Consider the following 19,704-nt stretch of genomic DNA (forward strand, 5'->3'; position numbering starts at 1 on the left):
TGATGAGGATTAAAATCCTCATTGTTGCTAAGTAATTTACTCCTAATATCCATTTGCTCTTAAAAAACAATGTTTGGTGATGTTTGACACAATTTGGGACATCGCGGATTTTGACTTCAGGACTCCTAGTTCTTCGGGCAAAGGCAGCAGTTTTCACATAGCGTACATCAGAATCACCTGACAGCTTAATGAACATGAGGTAGCTGGGCATCACCCCCACAGTCTGAGTCTGTAGGCCTGGGAGGAGCCCAAGAATTTGCATTTCTATCAAGTTCCCAGATGATGCTGATACTGCTGAGTTGGGGACCATACCTTAAGACCCACTGAAGTAAGGTGACCAAGAGAATTGCTGAAATTACTTGAGCATGTGAGAGGATCATGCTTCCAATGTTTTATGTGCCTTTAAAGAAATTAACATTTAATATTATACCCTTGTTCTTAAAGAGTGTATTTTTCCCCAAAACTATAGACTACTTAAATTTTGAATGATTTTGGTAATAGAGATTAATAATAAAATATTAGGAGGTTGGATAGAATGGTGAAACTAAAGCATGTAAGTAGCAAAAGTACCTTTGAGATTCCGAATTATAATAATATGATTACTAGTTAAAGCATTTTTTTTTTTTTTAGTATGCATTGTACTGACAAACATTTTCATCAGGGCCTGGGCTCCTGTCTTCAGAGAGATGGAAGAGAGCCTTTCCAAATGAACTGAAATGATAGTTTATCACTTTCACTTTACCATTTAACCAGTTTCTCTCAGGCAGATTTCTTGAGTCCAAGCTTGGCAATGTTTCTAACTTGATTTCAGAGATCCAAAATAGACTCTTAAATATTCCACACCACGTTGGTGATTAATTTGTCTGAAAACTACAGCATTGTTGCTCTCTTCTGTGTTGTAGTCAAAGTAGGATTATTGACAGATCATCTGCTCTCCTAGGTGACAGGATATGGCAAGAGAAAATGAACCCAGACAATAAAGAGAGGGATAATGAAATGTGAACACCAGTGACTTCCGCAGTCATGTACCCAGGTCACAGGGTAGAGGAGAAGGCAGCACACTTATCTCCTCTTTCAAGGGAAATCCATGGAGTGTATTTATTTTTGTATTACTTTAGCCAGAGGTGTGTTGCTGTCTCTGTCTTTGGTAAAGAGAAATAATGATGGTTTATTTCGTGAATGACAAAAGGAGAATGGCTGCTTCCTGCTGCCTAATCAGCAGAGCCACAACCTGGCTAAGAAACTGCTTTTTTCCTTTCCCTAAGAATAATCCCTCCTGTTATATGGATTGGCCTTACTTGAAACTGAATGTTCTCTAACCTCTGTGCAAGTTACTATTAATGAAGAGAATATACAGATTTTGCTGGTTTTTTTGTTTTTTTTTTTGTTTTTTAGGAAAAGACTGATGTGGAAGGAACCTTATTTGTTTACACAAGGTAAGAGTATTTTACGTTTATGAAGAAACTGGACAGTCTTTGAAAGAATATTTTAACTCAGTTGTGTCACTCTTCTTCAAATGTAGTTTTATTTCAAAGAGAAGTGAAAAATCCTGAATCTTAGTTTGAAGTTATTAGTGATATAAGGAAGGGAATACTGAATAATGTCACCTGGTATAGTATGAGGAATACTAATTTCAGAATGTAATTTAAACTCCAGTATTGGTGAGCTTAAATCTCTGTGTTCTTTTTAAAACAGTATTAAATATTTATCCTTTAATTCAAATGAATGGTACAGAGTCCTTGAATATAATGCATTGGCAAGAAGCTAGAAGTACACTATTAAGAATGTTAGATTTTTTTAATCACTATTTGGAAAAAGGTTTTATTGGTCACCTCCCCACTCACCTGCCTTTGACTCTTTAAAGAAGTGTGCTCCAAAACTAAAGATATCTTTTGAGTCCTCCATTATATAGCTAATATAGAATATATTTCCAGATAAATTTAATAAATTCATGTTTTTGTCATTTGTATCAGAAATTGTTAATATCACATAGTATGTATATTGTCTTAATACTTAAGCATTTTATTCACATAAACTGTCCATCATTGTCAGTGGGAGGACAAAGATAAAATACAAAGGCCTAGTACAAACCCTTCTAGAGCTAACAGCTTCATTGGGGAGACAGAAAATGCACACGCACACACACGCATTTTTTTTTAGACATTCACATTTAAAGATAAACCCCCCAAAATAAATAAAAATTTAAAAAATAAAGATAAATCCCAATAGATAGCTTATCCTCAGGGCCAGTTGAAAAGTTATAAGCAATGAATGGGCTGCTGTGATTATGGAAGGCTGTATAGAATTGGTGCATCCAGAGTAGGCCTCAGGAATAAGGTAGTGCTAACTTGCATAGAGGAGAGGGAAGGGCTGTCTCAACAGGAAGAATGGCAGAAGCTGAGGCATAGGACCTAGTGTGGTGAAGGGACAGTAAGGAAAATGACTTTTGGCTGCAGAGAGTTTATACTGGTTTGTATCAGTTAGAAGACAGTAAGGGTAAAGAAATTTTGCTGGCTTGGAATGTCAGACCAAGGATTTTGAAATTTATTTTCTTAGCAGTAGGGAGTCACTGAAGGTTTATAAACAGGGAAGTAATAGAGTTATAGCAAAACGTGTGGGGAAAGTCAGTGTATTAGCCTTATGAGGATGCACTGGTTCTAGAAGAAGTTGGGCTTAGGACAATGAGAAGATTATTGCAGGGTAGTAGATATGAGATGATGGGAGTATGGGACTAGAATGGTAGAAGTTGAGATTGAAAAAATTTCTTGAAAGATTGTACATATAGAGGAAATGTTAATATTTAAAAAAAAATTAAGATATTTAAATAGAAGACAAAGAATGACAGAATCGTGAGCAGGATGGAAAGATAGGAGGTGGAGAATCTGGTTTGAAGATAATTTTATTTTGAAATAATGATTTTGGAGTAATAGGGCATTCAAATAAGGTGTCAGGTCCCTCAGGACAGGTTAGGGATGGAGATACTGAGCTTGGAGCCATCTGCCTTAAACTGGTCATTGAAGCCATGAGAGTACAAGTGTTCTCTGAAGGAGAAGAAAGTGATGAGGGCTAGTGGTTGAGTTTTTGGGACCCAGAGATACAGAGAAGAGTCAGCCATACAGATAACAAGCAAAACGAGAACCTAGTTGCAGACCCAGTGCAAGCATGGCGGAAGAGTGTGTAGGTGGAGGCTGAAGCTACAGTGGGAGTGGAAAGAAAGGAATGGATGAGCAAGGCCATCAGAGTAGGTAGAGGAGATTGGTTTATTAGAAAAGTGGTGGGAGTGCCTAAGAGCCATTGGCTACTTTAGTTTACATTATGTTCAAAAACATTCCAAAAGCACCAGAACATACTGCCAAGTGAGTATAGACTCCTCTTGAGAATTCTGAAGTGTGAAAAGAAAACCAAACAGATGAACTCTGACTTATTCCAAGCACACACAAAGAGTGCATTGCTCATTCATTTTGTACAAGTATTACTCTTCTGAGAAGTGAAAAGATGTATTAATATATACTAATGATTTGTTTTAGGGATTTTTAGTAGGCCCTCTCTTTTTTTTTTTTTTTGACTGCAGAAGATTAACAAATTATACAAGTATTTTCTCTTTTGTGCCCAAACCAAATGTAGGTTTACATTTTCATGTATTTCTTAATATACTCTGAGTTCCAAATGGAATTGTCAGTTCAACATTAAACTCTTTTCCCTGTTCCTTAATCTCTTCCCCAAATCTAACTCCTCAAGAATAGGGGCTTTTCCCATCTCCCCCCCACCCCCACCCCCGACCCTTCCACGGGCATAGGCCAGCGCCCCCCCCAGTCAGATAGATGCCAGATTCTAGCATGTTGAGGTCTTTCCTCAGTAGAGAATGACAGAAAGCTCATAAAAGTCAGAAGGGAGTTTTTAGTACAGGTAATGGAGCTGCTGGTGATAATATTTTGACTTCTGTTACAGATATTGCTTTAGAGGAACTGGCACATTCATCCCCTGAGCCTATTTTGTAAATTATGAGATGGTATAGTAACCATACTATTAGAGAGGTAAGGTCCTGTTGTGATAATGAAATACTTGAAGAATCAAATTCTGATTCTCTATAAAAACACCTAATCCCATTTAAAAAATTATTTCTTTTCTTTATTTCCTCCCATGGCTTGCTTTCTTAATAGAGAGTTCATAGAGACACCCACTGGTGATTTTTGAACTTGACACTTCCAGAGGACCCTCTGTTAGAGATCTTGGGAACTCTTTTTCATTCTTCCTCAGAATTTAAGTTGAAATGATTATCATAATGCTTTCTAGTATTGATTATATGCCCACCACTGCTTTACCTTTTCATAAAATAAGTTAGGCAAGGATTGCCTTCCATCAAGTTTAAAATTGGAGGTCTCAAAAGAAAATTCCATAAGTAGTACTGTAGCTGTATTTTACTTCTTTAGTAGCATCAAAGGGTTAATGTGAAATAAAACTAAAACAAACACCTTTTCTTCCTATCGCTCAGAACACTTCTGTGGGTTGGTTACCCTGCTGCCCTAGTTTAAAGTAAATAAATGAATTCTGCTTGCTTCAGTTTCAGCGTAGAAGCATTTGGTGTTTCATTTGTCACCAGAAGTTGCACAGTTGGATTACTATATGGCTGTCACCCAAGAGTAGACAAATGCACACGTGGTTGTTAGAGTTACACTCTGTGTAATTTGGGCTCTTTCTGCCTGACAGAGAGTAGGCACTGAAGGTTTATTCAATGAAATGAAAAATAAAAAGTCACTAAATGACACATTTTTATGGAGAAAAACTTTTATAGTAGTTTATCTATGAAGTTGTTTCCTTTATGAGGAAAACAAAACAGCTGCTGCTTTTTTTTTTTTTAAGATTTTATTTATTTATTTGACGGAGAGAGACACAGTGAGAGAAGGAACACAAGCAAGGGGAGTGGGAGAGGGAGAAGCAGGCCTCCCACGGAGCAGGGAGCCCAATATGGGGCTCGATCCCAGTACTCTGGGATCATGACTTGTGCCGAAGGCAGACGCTTAACTGAGCCACTCAGGCACCCCATAAATAGCTGCTTCTTGAATTAAATTCTATGATCTTTTAATTATACTGTATCTCATCACAGGTTCTTTGACCAGAGGGGCATCATTTCTCTAAGAAATTTTACAACTTCAATTTCAAACCAACACTAATATTTTCTATGAAAAACTTCTTTGTATGATTTTGATGTGCACTCTATATTAACTATCAAGATTCTTTAAAAGTATCTGTTAGTAATTTTTTTAAAGTGGTTAATATTTCTGCCTTAAAGGAATTTACAACCTAGATAGGGAAGCAAGATATCTATATACACATAGCTAAATAGGTAGGACTTGTGCCAAACGGACAGCAAGGGCAGTCATGCTGGATGTATTACATAGGAAGTAGTACATGCATTAGTACATTAGTACTGTTAGCCAATAGTAAAGAATCATTGCTTTATATGTGTACAGTCTGCTTGCACAAAGCTCTATATACATACAAAAAGGTTGAGAGACACATTCGAATAGTAGTTCTACTAAAGTGTACTTCTGTGGAATAATTTGTCTTTTGATATCCTCCCCACCCCTTGTGATTTTTAGGTCTGCTTCCCCAAAGCATGGGTTCACCATTATGAATAGGTTGAGCATGGAAAACAGGACAGAACCCATTACTAAAGACCTGGATTTCCAGCTCCAGGATCCTTTCCTTCTCTACAGAAATGCCAGATGTGAGTCTTTCTTAATGCATTGGATAGTTTTATTTCTGCAGTTTGGCCAAGTGTTTAAAATTGTATAGTAGATGTCTTTGTGTCTGTGTTCAGTATCAGTGACTCTTAGGGGCAGCGTCAGTTAACTTGGGAAATATGCATGTCCAGTTGAGGGAATCACTTCTTCCTCGTGAAAGTTTCAATGAAAATGACGTCAGTATGATAATGTAAGTATTTGAACCCTGTTTTCCACTGCTAGACCTGTTTGTGTGAACCCATCGTAGATTTTTAAACCTGAGTAGGGTGAGGTGAGGCAAATTCTTGTTCAGGAGACTGCAGAGGGACAGACACATAGGCAGTGCTACAGATACAGAATGAATGATTTAGCTAGTGGTACTTTTTCCCTATGCATCACTTCAGACTGAGCATCCTGATAGGAAATTGGAGGAAGAGGGCCTATATTCTAGATTGCCATCTTTTGAACACATAGTAAATGAAAAACCAAAGTCCAAAGAGTTTTGGTCATTTAGAATTTTGTAAACTTTGTGATGTTGAAGTTATATTAGGTAACTAAATAGTCCTTGTCTGATTTGAAACGAGGTGTAGCAGTCGTCTATCCAATATTCTGTCTCCATTTTACTCTTGTGATTATCTGACCACTTGTGTTGGACTACTGGGCAGCGCAGAGAAAAATTGATGAAAAATATATGAACTGCAGGAGCATCTTCATACACAGAAAACGAGAGCATACTTAAATATAAGTTGTATGTGTGTGCACGTGATCTGTGCTTTGTGCATAACTTTCAGAAAGACCTGGCAGTTAAGAAGTGTTTTCCATACATTTTCCACCCTGCTTTTGAGATCAAGATACAAGAATTTGCCAACTGTATACTATTCAGTGTAATTTTAATAATGAATGTAATACAAATAATATTTAATGTTTTAACTCCAGTGAATTGTTTTGTTTTGAAATAAATATAGCATTTAACTTATAGTCACATATAATCAAGTTGTCACGATAGGTGGTCATCTGTTATTTAGAGAATACAGTTAAGTTTTTATGAGAAAAAAGCCATTAAAACTGTAACATGACTTACCAGTGCTAAGTCCTGTGAAATAAAAATTTAGTAATATAGGGAAATATTTTGTTCTTTTCTCCTATTACTTTGCTAAGAGTGTAGTTAAATCAATTGTTAGTTATTTGAATTATTTGTGTGCTTATAGTTATGTCAGGTTTATTTATTTTTTTAGATTATTAGAGTCTATGTCAAATTAATATATAATTCAGATCCTAATAATATCACAAAAATAAATATAAAATAAATGAATATTAGTGACTTATAACAGTCATTTTTGGTTGTTCTTATTTTGGTTAAATACTTGGTCTAGTCAGTATAGATAGTATTTTATTTTAAATTCTTATCACAATATTACATATTATATATCATATCACATACTATATCAAAGATATAAAAATACAAACTTCCTTAATGTGGTTGATTTTAAAAAATAGCTTCTACGCCCCACAGGGTTTATCTGGTAGGAAATAGTGTTTGGGTATAGTAAACATATCAAGCCTCGCCTTGGCTCCAGGCCTCTACTGTCTAATCTGGTAGCCCCTAGCTGCAAGTGGCCATGGAGTGCTGGACGTGTGGCCAGTCTGAATTGATCTCTGCTGTGAGTGTAAAATACATACTGATTTGCAAAGACCTAGTACCAAAAAAGAATGTAAAAAAAAGTCTCATTAATAATTTTATATTGATTTATCTGTTGAAATGATAATATCTTGAATCTATTGAGTTAAATAAAATATATTATTAAAATTAATTTCACCTGCTTCTTTTAATTTTTTTATTTAAAATTACATGTGTGGTCACATTTGTGGTTCACCTTATATTTCCATTGAACAGCACTGTTCTAGGCATTTTCATTTATTTTACCATGTTTCATAATCACAACTTTGTAGGGCAGACATTTTCACTGTCATTTTGCAGATGAGAAAAGTAGGCTCAATGAGATGACAGACCTGACAGAAACCTGTAAATTCTGCTTTTTTTTTTTTTTTGCTTTTTCTACATCATCTGTACTATTCTCTGCACTATTAAACATGAATGCAAATTGAAGGCAGCCTTTTGGATGCATAACAAAATATTTCTAATGAATTTCCATAAGAAAGAAATGAAATCAGTTGAACAGCAAAGAGTGGAAAGGAATGGATCTATTTACCTTTCTGGGTTTATTTGCTTTTTATTTTCTCCTTAATATCTGGTACTAATTGCCTTTGCAGCCATAGTCTTTGGTTTTAGTTTATTTGTAAAGGCCTTTTCGGTCTCTGTCATCAAAGGTTCACAGGAGAGTTTACCCCAGGTTGCTTTCAGAGTCTCAGATACTTCTCAGATGTTTATAAAGAATTCAAATACTTTAATAATCCTGTATGGTTTACATATTCTCTAATAACATATAGATTGTCCTTTGAACAATGAAGCCAGCTTTATTCAAGAATGGCTTTTAAGACTCTGTACCCCTCAAGACCTGTATAATTAAAAACCTCTCTGTATAGTGTTGGCATTTCACTTTGGCCTAGGTATGTCATAGGCCATATTTGGACATGTCAACAGGTAGAGTTGATTTAGGTTTGTGGTGAGTTTTCTCATGGAGTGTTTTAGATTTACTAAGTTAAAAAAAAAAGATTAGTACCTAGGGAGTCAATTATCCCAGTCTTGGATTGGATGAATTTAGAAAAACAAAATCAAGGAGTAAAAATCTTAAAATTTCTTCATTTAATTAAAGAAAAAAAGATTTTAATAAATAAGTAACTTTGAACTTGACCAAACACAAAATATATGGTTTTATTACATTAAAGGCATAGTTTTTAAGCTTGGTTATAATTGGACTTGGCTTATATAAACTTTAAATAAAAGATAGCTGTTAATTAAGGACAGAAATTCATTTATTCAACATTTACTGAGCATTTACTGTCCGCCAGGCACTATGTCAAAGCTTTATATGGGTGATTTAACTTTCTTAACTTTTTCTTGGAAATGCTATTATTCTTGTTTTATAAATGAGGAACTGAGATTAAAGAGATTTAAGTCATTTACCAGGATCCATGACAATTTTGAGGTGGAAATAGCATTTGAACTGGGAAAGCCTAACTTTATTTATTTTAAGATTTTATTTATTTATTTGAGAGAGCATGCAAGAGCAGGGGGAGCGGCAAAGGGAGAGGGAAAAGCAGACTCCCCACTGAGCAGGGAGCCCAGTGCTGGGCTCCATCCCAGGACCCTGAGATCGTGACCTGAGCTGAAGGCAGACACTTAACTGACTGAGCCACCCAGGCGCCCTGAGAAAGCCTAACTTTAGAAGCCCAGGCCCAAGCAGTGATAGTACTAACACATATGAATGATGCATTTGAGCAAGGTTTACCTTTTAAGAAATACTTAATCTTTTTACTGCACACTCCAAAATTTAAAAAGCAAGTTTTTCTTCTCTTATATCTCAGTTATTAGAATATCAAATAAAAACTAATGTAATAAAAAGCTGAATTTGACCATTTCTTTTCTATTAGAGCCCTTTAGCAACCATTTTCTGTATTTTCCATTTCATAACTAAATAAGATTGTATTTTCCCAAATACAAGATTTAAGATAAGTTACAGACAGCAGAGGCAGGTAGGTTTCAGAGTTAGACCAACATGTTGAATATACCATTGTCTGTGGCTACAGGAGTAGAATGAAATTCTTTTAAGCTGCTTGATTTCATTGAAGACATAAACCTGGAGCTTAGAGAAAATGATAAAAGGCAAAATCAAGATATTTAAGATCAAAGTTGTTTTAGAAACTCTGCCTCAGTTTTAAAGTGAATTTACCATATTGGATAGTTTTGTATTCAGAAAAAAATACAGTTTAAATCCTTTATTGACATTTGTAGGATTTGGGAAAAACTGCTATAAATAATGGAATATGGGACACTAAATGAAAATGATAATTACAGACAGCCCTCCTCTTTCAAATAGGCCATGTCCTAGCAGTTCCTTTTTAAAGTAATTGGTGGACTTTGGTTAAACATGGCATATTGGATACATTCCTGTGGTTCTCCTAAAACTGTTGAAATGACAATAAAGGAACAAAAAGAGACATAAACCTACAAGGGTGGAGGATGCATTTCATGAAAATGATGGAATAAACAAGAAAGAGGAAGGCATGCTATGATAGCTTTATTATTCATAATGTATTAACTTTGCCTCCCTGCAGAAGATTATGTATCTCTATTCTGTTGATATCAGACTTGACTACATGAATTGGTTCCTCCTCCCACGATCCACCCTCCAGGAGGATATGTAGTGACCCTGTTGAACTCAAGTATGGCTGTGTGAATTGCTTTGGCCAGTAAAATGTGGATAGAAGTGTTTTGTGTCATTTCTGAGCAAATACTTTAAGAACTAGTTCATGATTCACCATTCTCTTTTCCTTCTGCTATGATGACCAGCAGTGTTCTAGGCAGAGGCTGCTGTCAGCCTGGGTCCTGGAATGAAGATAATATGGCACAGAGGTAAAAGTGACCTATGATGGACATGTAATGTGTACAAGAAATAAATCTTTATCACTGAAAGCCATTGAGATTTTGGGGGTCATCTGTTACTGAAGCATAATTGGGCCTGTTATGATAGATACATAGCCATCCAGGAAAAATGGGATCCAAATACTGGATTGAGGTAAAGGAATTCTGAGAACAGTGGTCAAGAGGAATCCCATGATGACCCCTGTGCAACGGAAGATCAGTCAGTCTAAAGTATAAGGATAAAGGGCTTCAGGAAGGGTGTCCAAGAAAAACTTTACAACTAATACCTTGAGTCTATTGGGACATTTATAGTTTCTTGTTAAGAAAGTTTGGTGATGCTATAGAAACATTGAAAACTGAGAGAGGTATGGAAAAGTACAACAAAAGGAGGCAATTCTTAATTCCTGGGAAAACAAAATATTGTAAAAGAAAGGAAATACAATTATAGTACACTATATGGCTCTGCAGATTATAATAATTATATAAATAGCATATGACTTATGTACATGTATTATTTTGATAATTAAAAATTTAAAAATTGGATAGCAGAATACATTCATAGAAACAATATTTTAGCTGGTGGTTAGGTTTCTGAGTCAACTCACGAGAGTCTTTTAGCTCATTGTGCACATACTGAAGAGTCACACAGTAACATCATAATGATGCACGTATGAAATACAGCACTAGCATGTATAGCATTATTTTTGTAGGAAAATTCACTCAAGAGTGAAACTTATGTATATCCCCAAAAGTATAACTTCCTTAGCTGCAGGGCAGAGGCCTTGTAGTGCTCATTTGTAGTAACAGATTATTTGTAAGGCTAAATATTCATATAAATTTTATTTTAGCATGTTTGGTAATAGTAAAGTTAACTGAAGTTTTCTCAGACAGTTGCTAAGTCCTAGTTCAGTAGTGGTTCTGCTGCTCTCTCCTTATAACAAAAAGAGATTAAGCTTCCAGCACCAGCCAAAATACAGTAAGTTCACTATCAGACATCTCTCTCGCTGTTTAGAACTAAAAGTTCTAAATACAAAAAGCAACTAAGTGAAGATTCTGAAGGTAAACAAAAGGCATATGGGAAGGGAAATCAGAACCTGAAGAACAACCAGTATGGTGGTGAATTTCTGCATTTTATTTTCTTATCTGCTGATGGTGACTCAAGAGTGGGCCAAGTTGCAGAACCATAGACAAGAACAACAAAAACTAAGAGAAACCCCTCTTTTTAGTTTGGGAATTGGAGAAATGGACTCCTGTGAACCACAAAGTATGAAAAGAATCTCCCCCTTTCCCCCTTTTTTCTCTCCTAGCCCTACCCTGAAGCCAGTTGCAGTGCAAAGCTCAATTGCCACTGTGGCGATGATGGTGGTGGCACAGTCACCTAAAGATCCCAAGAAACAGCTTGTCTCTGCCACAGTAACTGGAAACCAGGGCCCCTGTGGTCTAAAGACTTGCAGGGACAGCAAGGGGTTCCCATTATATATCTTATCTTTCCTTTGTTTCACCCTGTGAGCAGCCCAAACTATGCAGACTGCCTGACTCTGATAAGCCAAAACTCAAAGACATGCTGACTTTATAACCAGAGGTCTGGGGAAAAGGGCCCCTGAGAGCTGGAGAGTTGGGGAGATTGTAGAGGAGAAAGCTGAATAAGATCTCCTAATTCTGATTATGAACTGACACAAGTCCTGGTCTCACCTGTGAGGTTCACATACATGTAACAAAGACAAACATAACAAAGGCTTTGAGAACTCACCTACAAAATAAACCACCATCCTAAGTGGTATATATGTAGGGCAGACACAGCTTTGAAATGGAACTGACATGGGAACCATTTCCCGTGAAAGGCAAGAGAGAATTTCCTATCTAAATCTAAATGAATTGGACACCTTCTCAAACAAAATAAACATTCTCTGGGAAGTTTTAAGAGTACTTGGACTCTCACAACGTAACCAAAATGTTGGACATTTGGTACAATCCAAAATTGCTAATTATGCAAAGAACCAGGAAAATCTGATCAACTCTCAAGGGAAAAGCCAGTCAATATTGGCTACCCTGAGATGATGTAGGTGTTGGCATTATAAGACAGTGGCTTTAAAACAGTTATTATAACTATGCTCCATGAGATAAAACTGAATACTCTTAAAATTAATGGAAAGAGAAATTCTCAGTAGAGAAATAGGTATGAAAAGAACCAAATGAATACTTTGGAACTGAATAATACAATATTCACTGGATAGCCTATTTAATAGCAGAATAGAGATGACAGAGGAATGAAGAGTCAGCAAATTCAAAGACAGAGCAGTAGAAATTATCCAACCTGCAGAATATAGAGGAAACAGATCAAAACAAAACAGAACAAACAAACAAAAACAGGGCCTCAGAAACCTGTAGGACAATATCAAAAGGTCTGAATCTGTGTCACTGGAGTGCAACAAAAGGAGAAAAAGACTTGTTTAGAAAATATTTTGAAGAAATAATGGCTGAAAACTTTCCAAACTTGGTGAGACACAAATATATGGAGTCAAGAAACTCCATGAACCCCAAACAGGATAAACCCAAAGAAAACCATGCCTTTTTAAACATCATGATCAAACTGCCAAAAAACAAATTTAAAAAAAAATTATGAAAGCAGCCAGAGGAAAATGATACATATGGAGGAACAATGTTTTGAATGACCACAGATTTCTCTTCAGAAACCATAAAGCCTGGAAGACAGTGGGGCAACATTTCAAAGTGCTGAAATAAAAGAACTGCCAACTTAGAATTCTATCTTCAGTGAAAATATCTCTCAAGAATGAAGGTGAAATTAAAGACATCCTCAGAGAAAGAAAAATTAAAAAGAATTCTTTTGTCAACTGACCTGCTCTAAAATCCGTGCTAAAAGAAGTTCTTTTAGCTTCTTCTTCAGACTGAAAGGAAGTGATACCAAAGGGGAAATTGGAACTGCAGGATGCCTTAGGAAGAGCAACATAAATACTAAATATATAGGTAAATAAAATAGTTATTTTTCCTCCTCTCAATATCTTTAAAATACACAGGATTATTGAAAGCAAAAGTTGTAATGTTGTTAGGAGGTGAGTTAATGTATGTAGATGTGATATGTGTGACAACTATAATAAAAGGGGGGAGGGTAAGGGGACCTATATAGGTGTAAAGCCTTTACATTTACTTGAAGTAGTAAAATGAAAACTAGTAGACTCTGAAAATATATATATATACCTAAATTATATATATATAATACATATAACATATATATAATATACTACATATAGTATATAGTGATTCCTAGAGCAACTACTAAAAAAAGAAAATACAAAGAGATATAGGTACCAATAGATAAAATAGAATACTAAAAACATTTCAAATAATATATAAGTAGGCAAGAAATGAGGGAACAGCAGAGCCAAACATAGGAAAGACAAACATAAAAGAGTAGATCTAAATCTAACCATATTAGATATATTAAATGTAAATGGTCTAAACATACCAATTAAGACAGAGATTGCCGGATTGGATAAAAAATCATGACCCAACAATATGCTGTTTATTTATTTTTTTTAAAGATTTTATTTATTTATTCGAGAGAGAGAATGAGAGAGAGAGAGCACATGAGAGGGGGGAGGGTCAGAGGGAGAAGCAGACTCCCTGCCGAGCAGGGAGCCCGATGCGGAACTCGATCCTGGGACTCTAGGATCATGACCCAAGCCAAAGGCAGTTGCCTAACCAGGCGCCCTATGCTGTTTATTTAAAAACCCACTTTAAATGTAATGATATAGATAGGTTAAAGGTAAAAGGATGGAGAAAGATATACCATGCAATTACTAATTAAAAGAAAGCTGGAATGACTACATTAATACCAGACAAACATTAGAACAAAGAAAACTGCCAGCGATAAAGACAGACATGATGTAATGATAAAAAGGTTAGTTTATCCAAAATACATAACAATGCATTTGCACCTAATAACAGAGCTTCCAAAATGCACCTAATAACAGAGCTTCCAAAAATGTGAAGCAAAAAGTAATAGAAATAAAAGGAGAAATAAAATCTGCAATTATACCTGGAGACTTCGGTACTCTACTTTCTATAATTGATAGAACAAATGGATAGAAAACAGCAAGGATATAGAAACCCGAACAACACTATCAACTCACTTGATGTAACTGACATATATATAACATTCCATCCAACAAGAGCAGAATGCACATTCTTCTCAAGTGCACATAGAACATTCCCCAAGATAAACTTCATCATGTGTCATAAAGCAAACCTTAAAATTTTTGAAGAAATTGAAATCATACAAAGTATGCTCTCTGACCACAAAGCATTTGAACTCAGAAATCAGTAACAGAAAGATATGTGGAACATCCCCCAAATGATTGAAAATTAAACAACACACTTCTAAATAACTCGTGTGTCAAAGAGGGAGACAAATTAGAAAATATATGAGCTGAATAAAAATGAAAATATAATATATCAGATGTAACTGAGGTTGGGCTTAGAGGGAAATTTATGGCATCAAATACTTAGGTTAAAAAGAAGAAAGCTCTCAAATGAATACTTCATGCTTTCACTTTAAGAAATTTGAAGAGAGGAGCAAATTAAACCCAAAGGAAGCAGAAAGAAGGAAAGAATAAAAATAAGTCCAGGAATCAGTGAAACAAAAAACAAAAACAATAGAAAAAAATCAATGAAACAAAGCTGGTTCTTTGAAAAGAGTCAATAAAACTGATAAAACCCCAGCCAGACTGATGGGGGGGGGGGCAGGGGGAGAAGACTCAAATGAGCAGTATCAAGAATGAAAGAGTAGGTCTCTACAGACATTGAAGGAATAATAAGGGAAATACAGTGATCTCCATGTCCATCAATTTGACAAGTTAGTGAAATGGACTAATTCCTAGAAAAACACAAGTCCCCAAAATGTACTCAAGAAGTAAATAACCCAAAATAATCCCATATCTATTAAATAAGTGGACTTTGTACTTTAAAACCTAACAAAGAAAACTCCAGGTCCAGATGGTTTCACTGGTAAATACTACCAAACATTCAAAAAAGAAATAATACTAATTTTACACAATCTCTTCCAGAAAAAGAAGAAATACTTCCCAACTTATTTTATGAGCAACATTCTTGATACCAAAACAAGACAAAGACATTACAAGAAAAGAAAATTATAGACCAATATCTCACATAAATATAGATATAAGAAATCATCAACAAAATAATGTTTATAGCAACATTATTCACAATAACCAAAATGTGGAAACAACCCAAATGTCCAGTGGTGGCTGAATGGATAAACAATATGTGGTATATACATACACTGGAATATTATTCAAGCAGAATGAAATTCTGTTATATGCTATAACATGAACCTTGAAGACTTTATGCTAAGTGAAATAAACCAGACACAAAAGGACAAATGTATGATTCCACTTGCATGAAGTACCTAGAATAGTTAAATTCATAGTGACAGAAAGTAGAATAGTGATTACCAGGAGCTGGAGAGAGGAGGGAATGGAGAGTTAGTGTTTAATGGATACAGCAGTTTAGTTTGGGATGACAAAAAAGTTCTGGAGATGGATGGTACTTACGGTTGCACAACATCATGGATATACTTAATCACTGAACTGTACACTTAAATGTGGTTAAAATAGTAAGTTTCATGTTGTTTGTATTTTACCACATACACAAAATACTAGCAAATTGAGCCCAGAAATATATAAAAAGGATGATATAGCATTAGCCTTATAATTTGCAATCAGCTTATCCCCTCCATCCAAAACCACTATTAGATTATCTTCCTAAAGCATAAGTCTGATCAAGTCATTTTCCTGCTCAAAATCTTAAATGCCTACCAAGTAAACATTTTCACCAGGTGTTTAAAGCTTGCCATAGTCAGGTCCCAGTTTACCTATCTGGCCTAGTCCACCATTACTTTTACACACTTGTCTTCTGTTCTAACCAGACAGAAATATATGCTTTCCCAGAATACTCTTTAATTTCTTATCTCCATGCTTTTAAACATGCTTCTCATTTTTCCTCCTTGAATTCTCTCCTTCACCCTGACTAATCTCTACCATATAAATTTTCATATTTCAAAACCCAACTGAAACTGGACATCTCCCTAATGTTTTTATAATTCCTCTATTTAGCTGTGATATCTTGCTACAACATATACTCTCTTACCTTGATTTTGTTAGTATTTATTGAGTACTTGTCTATTGATACTGATTCTGTACTGGGTTTCGAGGTTCAATAATGAATAAGACACATTCCTTCCCTCTTAGAGTTTACTATCCTAGCATACAAGATAGAAAAATAAATATAAATATTCAAAATACTCTAAATGCTGAGCTGGAAATAGACAACAGGCACTTACTAGTACTTATATTTTATCTTATATATATGCCTTAATTTCTCTATTAGAATGTAAGCTCCTACAAGGCAAGGTACCCTACTCGCCTGCAACACTTAATTCTTTGCATTAAATATGTACCATTAAATATTTGCAATGAGTTCTGAACTGTTTTTTATTAAATTTCTTTATTCAAGGCAACCTATAAAGCTTAACCAACAATTTCACAACTGTTTCTTCAATCTTTTTTTCTTTTGGGACATTATCTAGCAGACAGTAAACATAACTTAAAGCTCTGGGTGGTTCCCAGATAGAAACTGAAAATACTAAACAATTTCAGCAGCTTACATAGGAATTCCTCTGTTCCTCAAGGTTGATTTTATATAGATAATAGTAGCATTTATCTAAAAGTTCCTAGAAATTATTGCAAGTTGTGAGAATTCATGTATCCTCATCTTGAGAAATTTAATAACTCTAAGAAGAGATAGATAATGTGGGAAAATGTTAATTTAATCTTACGTAAAAGTTCTTTATGAAACTTTAAGTTTTAAAAAACATTTTATAGAATGTTTCCTTTAAATTGTTTTATTGAGACATTCTGATTTGATATTTAAGTTTATTCACTATGACAAAGTTGGCATTTTAATTATGATACATGAAAACAGGTCATATTCCTATTTTCCAATGGCCCTATTAAACCATGATCATATGGCTTAAACAGTAAGGTTTATACTGTAGATATTTTATCTGAGAGTTAAGTAAGAAATCCTTTTTTCCATGTTTGTAGAAGCAACCAAATCTGTAACACTTTATCAAAAAATGGTAAAAAAAAAAAAGGTAGTATTACCAAACACTAGATTTAAATTGAATCTTATAAGCATTTACCATAACAGAAAAAAATGATAAGTTGTACCCCATCAACAGGAAAAATTTCATCAGATCAAAAACTTGTCTTCTTCTAAAGATACCTTTTAGAAAATGAAAAGGCAAGCCACAGACTTCGAAAAAATATTCACACTACATATATCTGACATAGTACTTAGATCCAGAATATATAAGTAACTCTTAAAACTCAATAATAGGAAGACAGACAACCCAATTTAAAAATTGGCAAAATATTTGGGGTGCTTGGTTGGCTCAGTCAGTTAAGTGTCTGACTCTTGACTTCAGCTCAGGTCATGATTTCAAGGTCCTGAGACCTAGGCCCACTTCGGGCTCTGTGCTCAGTGGAGTCTGTTTCTCTCCCTCTCCCTCTGCCCCTCCCTTTGCATTCTCTTTGTCTCTCTCTCAAATAAATAAATAAATCTTTTTAAAATTTTGGCAGAATATTTAACACTTTACAAAAGAAGGTATATGAATAGCAAATAAAGAGATGCTCAACAATAATCATCAGGAACTTCTAAGTTATTGTTTGTAGCAATAGCTTATTCCTTTTTATCACTGTGTAGTATTACAGTAGCATCAGAATAGTGCAATCTGTTAACTTAGTCTCCTATTGGTGGGTATCTGAATTATTGCTAGTTGTGAACTATTGTGAAGAAGGTTGCCATGAAGATTCTGGCCCATGGTTTTTAGGTAGATATATGCACTTATTTGTTTTGAGTTTTTACCAACCACTTTATATATAGTATAAAAATATTTAGCTTTAATAGATCCTGCTGAACAGTTTTCTAAAGTTGTGTGCCTATTTATTTTCTTTCCAATAATGTATAAGAGTTCCAATTGCTTCATATCCTTGTCAACACTTGACATTGTTCCTTTTAACTTGAGCTATTTTAGGAGTTCTGAAGTGATACCTCATTGTGGTTTTAATCTGCATATTGTCATAACTAATTGTGTTGAGCAATTTGTCATATGCTTATCACACATTGGATGGATATGCAAATTAAAACTTGCATGAGGATACCACATAACTTAGTAGAGTGGCCAAAATTTTAAAAACTGACATTATCCTAGTGTTAATGTGAATGTGGAACAACTGAAACTGTCATACATTGATGTTGGGAGGGTAATATGGTCAACCACTGGAGAATGGATTGGCAATTTCTTATAAACTTAAACATCATTATCATATAATCCAACAGGTTCCACTTATAGGTATTTACTTAAAAGAAATGAAAGCATGTCCACACAAAGACTTTTACTCAAATGTTCATAACAATTTTATTTATAATAGCCAAAACAAAAGACAAACAAAAACCCAAAAGCCCTGGAAATAACCCAGATGTCCATTCATCAATAAGTGAATGGACAAGCAAATTCAGTGTATCCACATAAGGGAATACTACTTAGTAATAAAAAAGGAATGAACTACCAATCGGTTCAACAACATGGATGAATTTCAAAAATATCCTGAGCAAAAGAAGCCATTTATAAAAGAATATATACTGTATGATCCCATTTATATGAAGTCTAAGAACAGGCAAAACCAGTCTATGGTGACAGAAGGCAGAAAACGATCGTGTCTGCTGGGTTGGTGGTGGAAGTGCTGCAGTTGTTGCCTGAAAAGGAGGGATGACAGTGTTTTAGGTCTTGTTTTGGGTGGTTGATTACTTGAGAGTGTATTATTGCCAAAATTCTTCAAACAAAACACTTTAAGTTCTGTGTACTTTATCATTTTTAAAAGTAGAAATAATTGAACCTGTTATCAAAGAAGATATTTTTTTAGTCATTTTTTTTTAAAGTCAATTTTCTGGCAGAGAGAAGTCCTAGCATTTCTTCTGCAGTGCTAATATATAGTAAACCATTAATATATGGTAAGCAATTAATAAGGTTTTTCTTGATGGCTATTAGAAAGCATATAACGAGGTGTGGGCTTTAATTTTTTCCAAAGCTCCAGTTGAAATGTACCTGGGCATAGCCATCATAAATAATAGCAATAAGAAAGCCAAATTTGCAAACAGAGGTAGGTCATAATTTGGAAACAACATTGCTCACTATACTTTGATGCATGTTGTGAAATGTTTTCTCTTTCACTATACTGTCATTAATTGGTTGATTATTGATTATTTAGGCTATCAAGAAAGCAGTGGCATGAGTAATAAATTACAGAGGGCAGAGACTACATCTTAATATTTTGTTCT

The 19,704-nt window shown here is 34.9% G+C and overlaps 2 protein-coding genes across 4 annotated transcripts in view; one reads left to right on the plus strand and one right to left on the minus strand.

Moving 5' to 3' along the window:
- CACNA1C (calcium voltage-gated channel subunit alpha1 C) overlaps positions 1–19,704 on the minus strand; it is a 720,546-nt gene that overhangs the window by 693,981 nt on the left and 6,861 nt on the right. The window lies entirely within an intron of this gene.
- Positions 1–19,704, plus strand: part of DCP1B (decapping mRNA 1B) — a 55,660-nt gene that overhangs the window by 4,786 nt on the left and 31,170 nt on the right. Inside the window, exons 2-4 of one of the 2 annotated variants that reach the window (XM_028121168.2) lie at positions 1,396–1,436; positions 3,949–4,034; positions 5,601–5,728. In XM_028121168.2, the coding sequence (XP_027976969.2) occupies positions 5,632–5,728 (97 nt within the window). In that variant the 5' untranslated portion in view covers positions 1,396–1,436; positions 3,949–4,034; positions 5,601–5,631. The remainder of the gene's footprint in view (positions 1–1,395; positions 1,437–3,948; positions 4,035–5,600; positions 5,729–19,704) is intronic. The other variant, XM_028121167.2, reaches the window with a different exon arrangement.

The sequence above is a fragment of the Eumetopias jubatus genome, unplaced genomic scaffold, assembly GCF_037043125.1.
Source record: "Eumetopias jubatus isolate StellerSeaLion01/CBP00866 unplaced genomic scaffold, mEumJub1_p1.0 scaffold_8, whole genome shotgun sequence".
NCBI classification, from domain to species: domain Eukaryota; kingdom Metazoa; phylum Chordata; class Mammalia; order Carnivora; family Otariidae; genus Eumetopias; species Eumetopias jubatus.